The 17617-nt window shown below is 45.0% G+C and overlaps 1 protein-coding gene across 3 annotated transcripts in view; it reads right to left on the minus strand.

Moving 5' to 3' along the window:
- CDKL1 (cyclin dependent kinase like 1) overlaps positions 1 to 17617 on the minus strand; it is a 54374-nt gene that overhangs the window by 10940 nt on the left and 25817 nt on the right. For all 3 annotated transcript variants that reach the window (XM_014854269.3, XM_070504338.1, XM_070504339.1), the window contains exons 2-3: positions 14355 to 14476; positions 1432 to 1504 (exon numbers count right to left, since the gene is read on the minus strand). In XM_014854269.3, coding sequence (XP_014709755.2) covers positions 1432 to 1504; positions 14355 to 14476 — 195 coding nt within the window. The remainder of the gene's footprint in view (positions 1 to 1431; positions 1505 to 14354; positions 14477 to 17617) is intronic.

Here is a 17617-nt window from a genome sequence, read left to right on the forward strand (position 1 = left end):
AAATACTGTTCAGGGTTCCTAATGATCGTCCCCTCTTCCAGGCGTTTTCCTCTCTGGAGAAGACTGGATCCTCTGCGTCTGAGAGACCCTCTTGCTTGCAGCTGAAACCCTGGGGTACTCTGGACTTTCCAGAATTTGGAGAGAGGACAGAGATTCCTCTTGGGCCTGGCCTAGTTCCCACTCCAGAGGACCCTCAGGGTGAAAGATCAGGGTCAGTGTTCCCTATGGGCACTTATTATTTTGGAAAAACTGGGGAGAGACAATTTCTGAATTATTTTATCACAGTCTATCTGGTTCTCAGCAGTTAATGGCCCTGAGATCTCCACTCTTTTACCACTGGCTTCACATGTTACTATAAATGGGTACATCCGTGAGCATCGTGATGACAGACGGTTGGAGGACTTGTATGCAAGAACGCACTCCTATTCTGTTCTGGGAACTCTTTACAAGCCTCTACCCCCTCCCTCATCAGCTCAAGTGGACAAATAGAGCCTCTGGGGCTTTCCAGGGATGGCGGTATGCATCCCACTTATCTCCACAGGGCCTTCATGTGGTCTCTCTTGCTCCCCCGTCCTAAAACCTGCTCTCAGGAGAGTGTAAATAGGAATATAAGGTGTCTGCCCTGCCTGGTATACATGCATGTTGACAAGGATTGTGGCCCTTAGCCAGGTGGAGGCTCAGGAGGGAGAAGTGCTGGCTACTCTCACATTTTCTCCTCTGGGAAGGCAGCTTCAGGAAAAATCATTTAGAACCACACAAGGAAGGGAATGCAGCCCCACCAGCTAAACTGACCCTGGCCGTCAGCAGGATGATGCACTGCAGTCAAATCACCCGTGTGGCCAAGTGCAGATCTGGCCCTGGTATTGGCTTCTGTGTGCAGGAAGTGGCAGTGTCGTATCGGAGCGAGTGGCAGGCTTCCAGCACCTGTGAAGTCATGCCGCCACCGGGGCAGCGTCCACGTGCCTCCCACCAGGCCTGGCTGTGGCTGGAGCGTCGACGGTCCCCCTGGGCGGCTCCATTCCAGACGTGGCCCTCGTATCTCACCAAAGCAGACATGAGCACTGTGCAGGGTGCTTGGCCGTCCGCCTGCTGCAGCTGCGCAGGTGTGAGTGACCTGGGGCTCTGATCCCCAGTTTCAGACCTTTTGAGGCACCATACCAATACGGGCTCCAGGAGGATGGGATCCCACCTAACTCTGAGTCGTTTCTAATCAGTATCAATGCATAACTACTTTCTTAAAATTATAAAAACGCACCTTTTATGTCGCCTGAACAAGAAGGAAGAGCTAGGTCAGCATTTTTAGCCTCTACTCACCCCAACCAGGCTTAAAAAGATTTGGGTGAAAAATTATATACACAAAATGATCGACAAAGGCTCCACCTCAGCTTAAGGGCCTCCTTCTGTTTTTTCAAGGGAGAACATGAGACTTACATTGTGTTTATGGCAAAAATTTACAGCTTGCAGTGTCTGCCAAGTAATGCTCTTCACGAGATGTTCTGGAACCCTAATGAAAATAAGAAGCAGCACAGACACATTCTTTAGTGTAGCCATGGAATTCAGCTCAAAAAAAGACACAAGTAAACCAAGACGAGCCTAATTAGTAAAAGATCCCAGGTGACACCAGAGTCGTTGAACTCCCGGGGCAGAGCGTCCACAGGCCCAACGTGTAGAGAACATGTGATTGGCACACTGCTGAGTTCTAGGGCAGCAAGGTCACAACGATGCCGACAGCCACATCCGCAAGGAGGGACCACGAAGACGCACAGGGATTTCAACAAGGGTTCACAACCACCCCCTCAAACTTCTGGGACACCCCTGGGAAACCGCCTGGTAACTGAAGCTCCATTTCTACAAGGAGCTTTCTGTTGATGGGAAGTTAGTGAAAATACAGCATAAAAGATGCTGTTTATTTTTTCAAGTTGCCCCACATTGATGATCTTAAGCGGAATGCATCTCCCAGGTGAGAGCACATGGTTTCTGCAGACTCCAGAGGCAGCATTTTTTTTAGGGTAGTGAAGATTTTACTGAAGATAAGGAAGAGATTTACATTGCACATCATGTTACAAAAAATAATTAAAAGCTCACGTAGGCCTCTTGGTTCTTTCCCTGTGCTCTCCTCTCTGGGAGTCAGGTGCATCCCACTCGTGTCTTTCTGGCCTGTCCTCTATCAGTGTCTAAACTCGGTGCCACTGCTCCAAGCTCTTCTTTTCTGACTCTGAGTTTATACCAACAGAGCAACCAGGAGCCCCAGCAGATCTTTTGTGTAAATTAGGAAAAGGCACCTCCTCTGGGGCATTTAAATATATATATATATATATATCAGGCACTGAGTGAAATGGATACAGAAAGAGTACATTTATTTCCAGAGACCCCACCCACCAGCTGGACATAGTGTTTTTGTGATCAAACATTAAACAAACTTGTTGTGGTCCTCAGCCAGAACTAATCAGTAGACCCGGGAGGAAATGCTTGAACAGTTCTGTGACCAAAAGAGCCATTTCCAGCCTCTGGGAGGGGCTAGGAGGCCACTGTTGTCACAGACCAGATGTTCAGGAAATCCTTTCAAGCAGATCAGAGGACGCTTGCAAAGAGGAGGAGACATTGTGGAGGAAATGAAGAGGCCACTTCCAAGAAGAAGAGCTAGGACATTTCTGGAGCAAAACTATGTCCCTGGGCTTGAAGTAGCTTCTCTCCAAATTCTCTCCCTTGTTCTAGTGGCATATAGGCACAGATGTTAGCAAAACTCACCTGGCTAGAAAGAAGGCCTAGAAAAACACAATGAAGAAGAGGGCATTTCAAAGGAAACGCTTTCCCCCAGCCTCCGTGTTTTGTCGAGAAAAAATGGAATATATTTTGATTATTTAATTACTTAAGATTTAATATAAGGTTATCAGTGCAGGTACCTTTAGTCTCTAAGAACATTTCTCAAAGAAATTATGCAAAGAGAGTATTTAGAAGTAAATTATAATAGCATATCATTAATGTTCCTCTAAGGCTGAGCACATCCTTACACAATTCTCAAATGTAAAAACTCCGTACAAACTGCCTAGTGTCGCCTTGGGTTGGCTCCTCACTTTACTTCTTTATCACTCCGTTTCTTCTCTGAAATGCTAGGGCCTCAGACTCTGAGATCCTTTTTAGCTGACGATGGTAGGAGCCAGGTTTTCACTGTTGGAGAAGAGAGTTACAAATATGGACTGGGAGAAAACTAAAATCTATTCTGTGATGTTGGACTGGAATTGGATATACTCATATGTACAGAAGATGCTGGGCTGGAAGGAGTGCCTCTTATATAGGGCGGTCCAGAAAGCTTCTCTGCTAAAAACAACATCTGAAGTAGTGATTAAGGTGGTGAGAAGTGACCAGATTTGGGCTATATTTTAAAAATAGAGTCTTCAGGATTTTCTGCATGATTGGATATGAGACACAGAGAGCAATCAAGAAACGATACCAAAGATTTAGCTTGAGTAGCTGTTTTTGGTGGTGCCTTTCACTGAGGAGAATGCTGGGGGAGGAGCTGGTTTGGCAAGGGGAGGGTGGACAAGTTGAGATGCTGACTGGACATTCCAGGGCTGACCCTGGGTAGGCAGTTTGGAATTCAGAAGGAAGGTCCAGCTGGAGACGTGAATTTGGAAAGCCTGGGCATATGGACGGTGTTCAGATCCTAGGACTGGATGAAGCCACTTAGGGAGTGAAGACAGAAAGAGGAGAGAAGGTCGGAATCCTGAGGCCCTGGAACATTCAGAGGTCAGAAGAGGAGGGGATTCAGCACGAGACTGGGGTGAGCCTGGAGTGAAGCAGGACAACCATCAGGAGAACATGGTGTCACTGAAGCCAACTGAAGAAAGAGTTTCTGGATTAAGATGGAGGATTGAATAAACCCACCTAACGTCACTCCCTCCCCAAACCCACTAAGACTACACTGAGAGGTAGTCAGAGAGAACAGGAGAAGAGAAAATAGTAACACATTTTGGAATCCAGAAAGCAGTTGGATGAATAACTGACAACAAGTCCTAGAAAGCTGGACTCTAAGCCAGGAGAGGGGAATAGGGGACCAACCAATTTACCCCAAAGAATCCTCCGAAGGCTCAGGAACCAGCAGCCAAGATCTCCATGGCAGTGGGAAGGAAGCAGGAGTGTAGAAAATCTGTCTGGGAAACAATTAAACTCCTAGATCCCTCTCCTATTCTGTTCCCACAGGGAACACTCTCCCCTACATAGTAAAAGGCTGGAGTTTTGTTTTCTGGAAAGGATAAAACAGAGGACATTTGGTGCAGTTGAGATGGTGGATACTGCTCCAAAAACAGGAGATTAAGTGGTTGCATATACACTAACTGTTGAATCTGAGACTCCTGAGCCCTCTTCCCTCCCCAGGTTCTGAGAAGGCTGGCAGCCAGTCTTCCCTCTCCAGGGAAAATACTGGAGGACTTTTTGGGGGAAGCTCAGAGGAAAGAGCTGAAGATTCGGACACTGGGGTCCCCCCAGCAAATGGTCTAGCCAGAGAACCCCCCAGTGAAGCTCAGAGCTTCCAATAGCTCACCACTCTTAATGATGGGCATACACCAGAGATCCCACGAGGCCCCAGAAAAGCCCCAAGTGAGAGAGTTACAGATCAAACAAAAAGAAAAAGCAACTTGGAAGAAACAGAAATTATGGAGGGCAAAGAGAACGTTTTTTTAAAACATCAATATCCTCAGAGAGAAAAGGAGAGCGGTTTGCACCAAGAACTGAGAACAAGACACTGTGAGAAAACCAGAGCACCACTCAAGAGGCCAACATCCACGTAACAGAAGGTCCAGGAGGAGAAAATAGAGAAAACAACAGACAGGAAATCAATAATGAAACAATTCAAAAATTGTTCCTCAGGGGCCAGCCTGGTGGTGTAGTGGTTGGGTTCATGCACTCTGCTTCAGCGGCCTAGGGTTCACGGGTTCAGATCCCAGGAGCGGACATACACACTGCTCATCAAGCCATGCTGTGGCAGCATCCCACATACAAAATAGAGGAACACTGGCACAGATGTTAGATCAAGGCAAATCTTCCTCAAGAAAAAAGAGGAAGATTGGCAACAGATGTTAGCTCAGGGCCAATCTTCCACACCAAAAAAAGAAAAAAATTATCCCTCAGACAGAAAGGGCCTCCCAAGTGCCACCATAACAAAAGGAAAGCCTACAATCTCCACGGTTCAGAATGCTGTGAACAAAGAGAGGATTCCACAAGTGTCTGGACATAAAAAAGAATCAGGACTTCACAAAGGAGCAGAAGGTGGAATGACATTAGACTTCTTAGCACTAGAAGATAGAAGGCACTAAAAAAAATGCCTCCAAAATTTTGAAGGACTATTTTCTTCCACCAAAAGCAAACACAAAAACCTACACCCAAACAAAATGCTAACCAAGCGTGAAGGGAGAATAAAGACTTTTTAAACATGTGAGGGCAAGGTCTCAATCTCTCTCTCTTGTTTTTTTTTAACCTCTCATACGCTCTTTCTCAGGAAGCCCCTGGAGGATGCACTCCACCAAAAAGAAGGAAACTCTAGAAGAAGATTACACGAGATAGAGAAACTACAGACCCAACAAGAGGAGAGCAATGGGAATGTCCAGGAGGACGGTGAAGGGAAATGACAGGACGACAACCGCATTCTGGGAACGGAAAGCAACCCGTCCAGGTTGGGCAGTGTGACTCAAGAGCCAGGCATGTGGAGGGTTGTCATCACCATGCCCTCTGCCTTATACCATCTTTTTTTTTTTTTTTTGAGGAAGTTTAGCCCTGAGCTAACTACTGCCAATTTTCCTCTTTTTTTTTTTGCTAAGGAAGACTGGCCCTGAACTAACATCCATGCCCATCTTCCTCTACTTTACATGTGGGACACCTACCACAGCATGGCTTTTGCCAAGCGGTGCCACGTCCACACCCAGGATCTGAATCAGCGAAGCCTGGGTCGCTGAGAAGCAGAACGTGTGATCTTAACCGCTGTGCCACTGGGCCGGCCCCTGCCTTATACCATCTTAAATAAAGATGAAAATATTTAACAAACGTAAAAGCTTTGGAAGAGTCAGAGTGAGTGGCCAGACCCTTCGGGCCAAAGCAGATGTCCTTCAAGTTGTACTCATGCTGGGAAGGCTAAGAGTTCACTCCACGGGAAGCGCCCATTCTCTCTCATTCTTTATTGCCTTCAAGAGCCCCAGTGGGATTCTAGCTCAAACACAAGCTGTGCCTTCAGAGGAATCATGTGTAAGCTCAACCCTAACCTGTGAGGGAAGGAAGGCATCTGAGCTTTTCCGTGCCTGGACCTGGTTCACCATGAGATCAGGACATTGAACTTTGGACAAACCGTATCTCCGTTTCCTCTTCCTAGTAAACACGCTCAGGGGGAGCCGGACAGGATCCAGCCTGGGCCTCCTGGATTCCTGGCCGGCTGGGCAGGTCTGGTGGGACTTGTACTCCTGAAGATGCCAGCTCCCCAGACCTAGAGATGGGAGTCTATGCAAGGCATGAGAAAACTGACTCACACCCCCTTTATTTCTGTCCCAAACCAAGGTGGGGGGGGGGGCGCTCAGGAAGGCATGCCTTCATTCTCTGGATGGTCGGGGGCGTCTTCCTTGGGGTCTTCAGTTCAGGTGATTTGCTGAGAGCTACAACTGTTCCTCTGGAGCCCGCTGGGTTGCTGCTCGGCTCAGCAGAGGCCCTCCTCCAGGGAGGCTGGAATGGAATCCATCCTCTGAGAGTAGGAAGAGGTGGAGGAGGAGCGTGCTCCTGAGCCCTTCACCAGTGTGACCTCATGGCAGCCTTCCTGCCTCCTTTGGGGATTTTGTTTCACCCCCAGGAACACAAAATGTTCCCAATTATTTGGCTCCAAAGAAGAGTGAGGATTGGGGGAGGGGGTGTCATTAGAAATGTCTGTAGTCTAGATTTCTGCATGACTATTTCATCTTTTTAACCAATTGGAGATGGATGTGCTTGGTCAAAATAAGTAAGTAAACCCAGAAAGAGGAGGACGGGAGTGCCAGGAAGTAGTGAATCCAACCACAGAGAAATGCAGAGGGCGCTCCGAGGACGACAGCCCAGGGAAGGCCTGGGGGACAGCTGGACAGCAGCCTTCAAGTACAAGACAGGTGGAGAATGGGAGTCTAAGGGCAGGACACCACCAAGAAGAAAAAGGAACCAATGGGTTACCTGATATGGAAAAGTATATTGAGAGGCTATTAAAAATGAGTGGGAAAAGTTAGAAATAGGGTTAAAGACTACTAAGCAAATTTAAAAAGCAAGGCAAATATTAACTTGTGGAAAAAGTACTAAAGGAAACCCTGGTATGGTAGAAAGCTCAGCTGTAGGTAATATTTACATAGGTGTAATAATGGGGACACGGAACACTGAATTAATAAAATGTTAATGTAACTATTTGGGGGGAGTAGAAAGGGGACACAGAGGGAATAATGGCATAAGAGAGCTAAATCCTCATCTGTCATAATACAAAGTCTATGGATGATGTCTAAAAATTGATAAATCAAGAAAAAGCAGTATATCACTCTTTTTATAGTGCACTATATTGCTAGATTTGATTTGCTAAGGAGTTTTGCACCTACATTCATAGAGAATATCCATCTGTCATTTTCTTTTCTTGAAATGTCCTCGTCTAGTTTTGGTATGAGGGTGTAGCAGCCTCATAAAATGATTTGGGAAATGTCTCTTCCTCCTATATTTTCTGAAAGAGTTTCTGTAGGATTGGTATTATTTCTTCCTTACATGTTTGATGGAATTCATTCATCAAATATTTTAATAATAGAATCCAAAGTGCCATGACTATAAGGAAAAAATACATAAATCTACATCACTGGTGATAAGGTAAATGGTTCAGTGTGGCAAACCCTTTGACCCAAGAATCCCATTTTGAGAACTTTTTTTTTTAAAGATTGGCACCTGAGCTAACAACTGTTACCAATCTTTTTTTTTTTCTGCTTTATCTCCTCAAATCCCCCCTGGTACAGGGTGTATATCTTAGTTGCAGGTCCCTCTAGTTGTGGCATGTGGGACGCCGCCTCAACGTGGCCTGACGAGCAGTGCCATGTCTGTGCCCAGGATCTGAACTGGTGAAACCCTGGGCTGCCGCAGCGGAGCGCGAACATAACCACTCGGCCATGGGGCCGGCCCCTGAGAACTTCTAAAGAAAAAGTACAGAAGAAGGAAAATCTATTTGTGGGAAGATTTGATAGAAGAACCATTTATCAGATGAAACATTGAAAACAGCCTCAATATTCAACAATGGAGGGATAGTTAGGCAGTAACATGATTTGATGTCATATCTTATAGGTATTAATAATAGATCTAAAGATTATGTTGCAACATACGTAGAAATGCACATCAAAGACTATTAAGTGAAGAACAGAACTGAGGGGAAAACAGTCATCTCATCACAGCAACACGGAGAGTGTGGTGCCAGCAGGCTGGCTGCTTCTATAGCGCTCCTCAGGTTTGCAGACGTGGACACTTAATTGTGTCAGCACACCAAGACAGTACCCACATCAAAGGGGCAGGTGAACAGCAAACAAATTTATTAGCCTGATATTAAACCAGATGCCAATTCATTCATCCATGTTCACACTCCGAGTACCAGCTTATGCTTTTCCTGTAGGCAACTGCATAAAGAAAGTCAGATTATAATCAGAAGGGTGTTTGGTGAGCAAAGAATGGGGACGAGGGAAAGTAGGCAATTTGGTTTTTGTCATTAGGCTGACATTGCACCCATCTCCAAATTAGGAGGCTCTTGTCATTAGACAAAGCATATGCAATCAGTCAAATCCAACAAGCTGGGTAGCCATTCTATCCCCTTAAGGTTGCTTTGCACATCTCTGCCCCAAAGCATCATGTGTTGGTCTCACAAAATAACTCTCAGAAAGTTGGGGAAGAAAGAGCTGGCCAAGCTCCTATAGAAATACGTTCTTAGGGATTTGTCATATAGAGACGTTTGTGCAAGTGGTGGTTCACTGCAGCCTTGGTGGTAACAGAGAAAAACTAGAAACAATCTAAATATCTGTCAATGGGGCATTAAATAAAGAAAACCTGGTATATTTGTACAGTGGAATTCTATACGGCCATTTAAAAAACATAAAAGTAGATCTGCATGAATAGGGATACAGCTCCCAAACACACTTGAAAAATGCACAACAGTGTGTGGAATACAATCTATTAAAAAATATATATCCATAAAAATAATTAGAAAACTTCTCAAATGTTAATTTGAGAAATGATAATATTTCTATACGTTTCTGTGTGCTTGAAATATTTTTACTACAAATAATCTATCACTTTTAATCTAAAAAAGAGAGAGATTTTTAGGGTTTTATAAGAGTTCTGGGGCCAGCCCCATGGCTGAGTGGTTAGGTTCTCGAGCTCCGCTTCGGCTGCCCAGGGTTTGGCCAGTTTGGATCCTGGGTGGGGACATGGCACTGCTCGTCAGGCCACGCTGAGGCGGCATCCCACACGCCACAACTAGAAGGACCCACAACTAAAAAAAAAAAATACAACGATGTACTGGGGGGATTTGGGGAGAAAAGGCAGGAAAAAAAAAGATTGTCAACAGTTGTTAGCTCAGGTGCCAATCTTTAAAAAAAAAGAAAGAGTTCTGGAATTCCATTGTCAGGAGTTCCATTGTCAGAAACTGAAAACCTGTAGTAATCCCCTTTACCCACCAGATGTTCTTTCAACAAACTACATGAGAGTCAGAGGAGGAAGTGTCATAAAGAAAAAAATCAATGATGTATTGTGTCGGGCTGCACTTATAGATGGGCAGAAAAAGGAGGAGAGAACACCTAAACTAGTCACTTACAAAATTTTGACATAGGAGGGACCAATAGTTTATAAATAATAAGTACAAAGCATATTAAGTCCAACAGAAGACAAGGAATGGTGATGTGTTTGTCTGAAGGTAAATACAAACAACAGGAGCACAGCCCTGGGGGATCCTGATGAAGATGTACCCAGGTCACCGGACAGGAGACGAGTCTTGTGGCAAAAACTTGCTTATTAGTAGTAGCACAAATCTAAATCTTCTCCAAAAGGTTTTCAAAGGAGTACAAAAAGTTACAAACATGTTAAAAAGGAGACGAACTGGTGCCCGTTTCAGATTCAAAGTAGAGATGTCTTTGAGTCTGATCTGGCAAGAATTATTTTTAATAATTAGAACATTACCACAGTAACAAATGGAACATGGAGAAAATATTAAAAAACACTAATAAAATGAAAAAGATCCATAATGATCACAACTCAGAGATAATCACTACTAAAATGTGTATATTAATTACTTTTCTTTTTTCTGTCTATATACAAATTCTATGAAAATGAAATGTCTTTTTATTATAGCATAATTTTTTTTTCATTTTGCAACTGCTCATGGACATTCTTCTATGTCAATGTATGTTTTATCTGTAAGCATGATTCTCAGTGGCTCTACCGTCTTCCATTGTAAAGCTACACCATAATCTACTTAACCAATCCTCTATCTTTGAACATTTCAGTTGTTTCCAATTTTTTTTTGGAGGAAGATTAGCCCTGAGCTAACATCTGCCAATCCTCCTCTTTTTACTGAGCAAGATTGGCCCTGAGCTAACATCCATGCCCATCTTCCTCTACTTTATATGTGAGACGCCTGCCACAGCATGGCTTTTGCCAAGCAGTGCCATGTCCACACCCAGGATCCGAACCAGTGAACCCCTGGCCGCTGAAACGGAACACGTACACTTAACCACTGTGCCACTGGGCCAGCCCCCAATTTTTTCATTATAAATAATACTTTATCAATAAACACTTATATAACTAAATATTTACACATATACTCATTATTTTCTTATGGTAAATTACTAGGAGTAGAATTTTTCAGTCTAAGATTATGTCCCTAAGGCGTTTAACACATATTGTCAAATGGCCCTCTGGACAGGTTGCTCCAGCAGTGTACTGACAATTTCCTTTGACAATATTAGGTTTTAGAATTTTTAAATTAAAGTAACTATTTTAAAATAAAAAATAATCAAAAATTATGATTACTCTTTAAAATCATTTTGTGGGGCCAGCCCCAGGGCCGAGTGGTTAAGTTTGCGCGCTCTGCTGCAGTGGCCCAGGATTTTGCCAGTTTGGATCCTGGGCAAGGACATGGCACTGCTCATCAGCCCACACTGAGGTGGCGTCCCACATGCCACAACTATAAGGACCCACAACTATGTACTGGGGAGCTTTGGGGAGAAAAAGAAAAAATAAAAATCTTTAAAAAAAGAAGCTGTGACATTAAAAAAAAATCATTTTGTAAGTATCAATTTATTGCTTTGCTAACTTGGTCATTTTACAAGTACTGGGGATGAGCCAAATACCAAGAATTAAGCTAGAAGATACTGGGGTACCCAGGGGGGAAGGCACAGCCCCTGCCCTTGAATATTTCATGATTAACTGGACAGATGGGGCTGTAATAGAAATAATCCCAGAAGATGTCATGGACACCAGCAGAAGGAAGCCCCACTCTCCTCAGCGTGCTAAGGCAGGCGTCACAAAGGAGGTCACACTGAGCTGCAGCTGATGGACAGCAGGAGGCCGCAGGGCAGAGGCGAGAAGGCAAGGCAACCGTGCTGAGAAAACAGCACATCTTGAAGCCTAGGATGCGCCTGATTCCATGGGGTGGGAGTCTGGTGGAAACGGAGCCATCTAGCAGAGTGAGTGGCATCTGCATCCCATGCCAGGGTTTTACCACACCAGCAAGCTTTCGGGTGGGAGCCACTAAAGGATTTTATGTAGGAGAAGGGCATGGTTCACTTTGTACTTTAGAAACCTGAAGTTAGAAACACAGTGATCACAGGAGGTTCTTGGGGTAAGTGTGCAAACCTAAGGAGGACCCAGCCTGGCACCAGGCAGGGAACACACCAGCATCAGCACATGAGCCTTTTGATATTGTCTAACAGGTCCACTGTGAAACTGAAGGAGAACTTCTGCCCTCTAGGGCACTAGGGCATCGGGTCACAGCACTGTAAAGCTGGAAGCTCTCTTGAACTTTACGGGGTGCTGAACTCTCATTTCTACTGGTGAGGACACCTGTAAGCAACTTGCCGAAGGTCACACAGTTGATGCTGACCCACTTTTACTGGGAATGTACTTACAAAGTTTTATTTTACAGTATGAGATCTCTACATTGAAAATAAAAAGTTTTCCTATGAATTTAAAAATCTTTGGTTGACACAGTTTAATGACATTTACTCCTTAATGATGACAAGGAAAAATTTGAACTAGTGTTTAAAATAGATTGGAGAATTGCCAAATAGTTAGTATAACGGAAAGTGACTTTTATTTTTAAAACAAACAAAATCCTTAAACTTCAAAATAAATGAATATGATCTGACTTAGGATAAATCTTATTTTTCAAACTTGATCATTTGTCAGTGTTCCTTAAGTCAATCTTATATTTGACAAACCATAGCATGTTGTCACTTGGAAGTAAAGTGGCTTGTATGTAACCCCAAATATCTACCCGTCCTTCTCTTCTCTAACCCACCTCCATAGTAAAGCATTTTCTATTTCCTGGAACACATGTATTTTGCCAACGGAGCTTTTTAAAAAACCTGCTTTTAATTTTAATCTCTCCTCGCCCTCTCCTTTTTCTCTTCTGCTCAAACTATATGCCAAAAAAGAACTGACTCCCGCTTGTTTTCGATCCCCTGCTAACGCGCGTTTCCAAGCGACCCAACGTATCGCGACTGATCCAGCTCCCCCAACCTCTCCCCAGCACCACGCAGCCGCGAGCAACTGATACTAATAAGATTTATTGACGTGTCACTCGCAAGCAATCAAAAGAGCAAATGTCAACATACTGAATGTTTTCTCCCTCGAACACGATTTCTCTGTGTCAGTGACCTTCTGAAGGGAGGCGTCTGTTCTCTTGGCTCTCTCTGGTTGTGTAAATTAACATGAAAAGCCTGTGCTTTTCACTAACAAACCAGCAGCCACTTTAATCCCATTTGCCTGGATGTCATGCAGATCACATATAACCACCACCACCTGGCAGAGCCAGCGCTTGGCCGAGGCTCGGAAGCATTGTTGCAAGAGCCTGAGCCTCCCGCGTGAATGGGAGTGTGAACAGGGGCTGAGGTGGGGCGTCATTCCACCACTCTGATCCACAATGCGCTCTGCTTATTATCCCCAGCCAAAGCTGGGCTCCCAGGAGCAGGGCAAAAGGAGCAGTTGGGAAATCCCTCCCTACTCAACTTCTTTTAAACCTTCTCACCATTCAACTTAAAGGCCACCTCCTCCACGAAGTCTTCTTTGACTGACCCACTTTGAATCACATTTCCTGGCGTCTGCCAATCATCCTACCCTCTCCTTCTGGCACGGTGATTGGCCCTAAGGATAGCTGCATCACCTGAGCTCAGCCCGTCTTCCGCCGGACCGTCTATGCAGATGCTACCTTCTTCTAGAACCTCCCTTCCTCTAGAATGGCTATATAGATTGATAAAAGCCTGTGGCCTACTTTCTATTCCATATTTTCCCTTCTTCACTCCTTCCATCACACACCACACACATACCCTCCCAAATCCACCTTATAAGGGAGACTTACCTGCAAGGCAGAATGAAGCCAACACAGAGAGAAGAAGAGTTGAGAGAGAGAGAGAACCACCACCACCTAGGCCTCTCCCCTGCTAGGGAGGGGGTGGGAGCCCAAATCCTGCCAGCACTCTGCTTACCCTCAACCAGAGGAAGGGACCCCCCCTTTCTTTCAACCAAAGGCTCTGTCTGCTCACCAAGCCTCCTTTTAGCACACACAGCGGCTTGCATACCCTAGAGGGAGACATGCGAGGACGTCAGCGGAGCCTGAAGTCATCCCAGGCCCTTGCCGGTGACAGCCACCAACATGCTCCTTCTTCACGCTTGCTTCAGGTGGGTTTTTGTCACTTGTAATGAAAGAAGTCCCGACCCATGCAGCCGACCGCACAGCGGATTGCTCAGAATGGAGCACCACGTTTGCTTCAGCCTTGATCTTCCTGTTAGCTATCGTCTGTGGCCTCTTCCTCTCAATTTCAGTCCTCATGCCCCCCTGGTCAGGCACGGAATAACTAACATCCTTCCTTCCCTTTCTTAGATACTCAGATAGCTTCTACACACAGGTAACGCACTAAAGAAATCAAATTCTACCCAATAATGCTGCTGCCACTTTCTTCATGAAAACAGTCAGATAAGATCTCTTTCCCAGCGTTTTTGGTAATGCCTCTGCTGTCAACCCCAGCCACAGAGTATGCTGTCCCAACACTGGCTGTTCCCGTCTAATCTGAAAAAGGGTCATTGCTAATCTCCCCTCACGTGTTTGTAAGGGATGGCTCACTCACCCTCTTTGGTATCTGTCCAACTCGTGGAGAACGGTGCGGTCACAGTACTCGAACACCAGGTGAAGCTTCCGCTTCCTCCTGAAGACTTCAATGAGGTTGACGAGGTTGGGATGCTTGAGTTGCTGAAAATATGGAAAGCGAGTGCCAAAGGTGAGTTGGGAAAGACAGCTTTCTCTAATTTTGATCCAATGAAAAGACAGCTGTTTGTCCTTTAGGAAGTTTCACGTCTCAGACTGAAGGAGGATGTAAACAGTATTATTCTACTCTCTGTACGAGCTGTTTGTTACCAGCTTGTAAGTGAAAAATGATTAGAACTCAGGTGACAGAGAGAGCTATGAGAAGGTTGGAAAAGAAAAGAGAATGAAAAGAGGGGGGAAATTTTTAGTTGATACCAACTCATCCTTTAAGGCCCAGATCAAAGGTCCCTTCTTAAGGAGGTCTCCTCTGATCTCCCCAGACTGGTTCAGCGCCCCTGTATGTCTCGCAGTCTCCCAGAAGCACGTGTCCTTTGGAATCTTTCGGGATTACTAAGTAAGGATTACTTAGTAAACATTGTTCAATTGATTGTTTAATGTGCTCTGCTGTCAGTAGATACAATAGATACATTCCATAGATGCTAGATACTTTCCATGGAATAGAGATACATTCCACAGATGCTAGATACATTCGATAGAATATAGATATATTCCATGCTATGACTCTGGATATGTGGATATGGAATATAGGTACATTCCATAAAATATAAGAACCATGACATCAGGGTCTGCGTTCTCTTGTTTACTTGAAATGATGTTGTTATACCCCTAGCATAGGGGCTCACTTATAATAGGCATTTGATAATTACTTGTAAATCATAACTTCTAGGCTGATGGAACATTTTAAAACAGAAAAATTAGGAAGACTCTCCAATGTGATGTAACTTAAAGTGTCTAACTAGAAAAAAGGGCTGAAATGAACGTTGGTGTTGTCAGAGAGAAATCTTGTACTTAGCTTCCTGGCCCCTTCTGTCCACAATCGTAGCAGAAACACTACAAACAGGCAAACTAATTATTGTGATGAAAGCAAAAATGGTTAACTTTCTTCAGGGCATGAAGGCCTCTGGGCAGTGGTCTAAGAGAGCAAAAGAGGAAGCCACGATGCTTTGTAAGGCCTAGTCTTGGAAGTCAGGCAACATTACTTGTGCCTCATTCCAGTGGTTGGAGCCAATCACAAGACCCACGCAGATTCAGCCCTGAAGGATCCCAGGATGAAATACCATTGGGAAGAGAGGCCCAGGTGTCTAGCCGAACTCAGCCCCAGCCGCCCCCCATGGATTCAGCTGCCTGTGCGAACCTTGGGCAAGGCCAGCTGAAGAAATACTTAGTGAAGCCACAGAATTGCGAGAAATAATACTCTTGTTGTTAGCGACTAAGTTTGGGGGAAGTTTATTAAGACAGCAATAGATCACCCTGTATTCAAATCACCAGGGGAATTTGTGAAAACTACAGAGGCCCAGGCCCCAGCCCCAGAGTTCCCGAATTGGTCTTAGGCAAGGCCAGGCATCTGGGTTTTTTCCAAAATTCTCCAGGAGAGTCAGTGGGTGGCCAGGGGTATTAATCACAGGCAAATAGGTGCTTCATGAATGACAAAAGGTGAGAGGAGAAAAACTGAAGTTCTTGAACAGCGTGCTATAGCTCATTGGTATGGGCAGCGAGGAGAGAAGTAGCCAGCAAGGGAAATATTAAAGAGTTATTTTCTTCGTAAAATTCCTCTGTATCTTCAAGATGTGAAATTCCTGCTCCTGACAACGCATTTGATGAAAGAAATACAAAACAGCCAAGATTTTTAAGCCATCAGTCATGCAGGCCTTAGAACAGACGGTACTCCAAGCTACGGAACCCACATTTATGTGGCCCCACCTGGAACTTTTAGCCTGAACTAACATTTTCCAGACACAGTAAGACAGAGCTCACTACTGCCTTAAACCAAAGAGCTGCACTGGCTCAAACGTCTCAAAGGGAAAACAAACAACCCCGTTCAGAGGGGCTGAATGGCAGCTTTACGAGAGAATTAGCGAAAGGTAGAGGTTTTCTTTCGGGCTCTGAAAAATCATTGTCTTTAGACCTTAAGACTTGGAATCTTAGATTCTTTAATTTTCCACGTTCCACGTATAGTCCTCACTCACATCTCTAGCCAACTTTTCTAGCAAAAGTACAAACATCAATTCTACCAAAACAAACACCCGGCGTTTCTCTGGACGCCACGTTGGTGCCTCCGATTGTTGTGTCCACACCTGCAGCGACCATCACACAGGGCACCGCTGCCTCTGGAGAACCCGGAGGTCCTCTCGACCTGACCTCAGCTTCCGTGTTCGGCCTCATCTCCTATAACTTCCTCCCAGACACAGTGTACTTCTCTCACGTCCTGCCCCCTCTCATCTCAGCACTTGCTCACCCGCTTCTCTGAAACACTCCAATCCCCACGATGTCACTTTCTCTGTCTGGCCTCCTCTACCCCACCTGACACACCTGGAATGAACTGAAAGAGCTGTAACTCTGGAACCCAAGCACGGGTGCCACGTGGAGGCAGAGGGCATTGTCACAGCAGTATCCATGGAACCGAGGGGGACAGTAAATATTATATTATATCCATCTTCCTGTTACTATGCACCTTTCAAAAACCTAGGGGCCAGCCCAGTGGCACAGCGGCAAAGTTCACATGTTCTGCTTCAGTGGCCCAGGGTTCATCAGTTTGGATCCTGGGTATGGCCCAGGGTTCACAAGTTCGGATCCCGGGTGCGGACAGGGCAACGCTTGTCAAGCCATGCTGTGGCAGGCGTCTCACATATAAAGCAGAGGAAGATGGGCACGGATGTTAGCTCAGGGCTAATCTTCCTCAAAAAACAAAACCCAAAAACCTAGATTCTAACAACTGCAGGATATTCTATTCAAATACCATCAGACTCTTTCTAATTTTTGCCTATTACAAATAAAATTTCAATGAAAACTTACTAGCTGGTAGATCTTCACTTCAAATAAGTTAACTTCTCGAGGCCTCAGCTTCCATCTGTGAGGGCAGGAAGCTCGAGGACTCTGTGACAGCTTTGTCACACACAAAGCGCGTACAACAGGGTCAGGCTCATATTAACGGCTCCATGAGGGTCAACTGTTAATACTGTTATTTGGGGTTAAGTCTATTTCTATTGAGGATGATTTTCGCTATTCATTTTATGAACAACTGTCTCTTTACCTTAATGTGCACACCGCACTGTGCTAGTCTTAAGG

This window comes from Equus asinus, chromosome 2 (assembly GCF_041296235.1).
Source record: "Equus asinus isolate D_3611 breed Donkey chromosome 2, EquAss-T2T_v2, whole genome shotgun sequence".
Taxonomy (NCBI): Eukaryota; Metazoa; Chordata; class Mammalia; order Perissodactyla; family Equidae; genus Equus; species Equus asinus.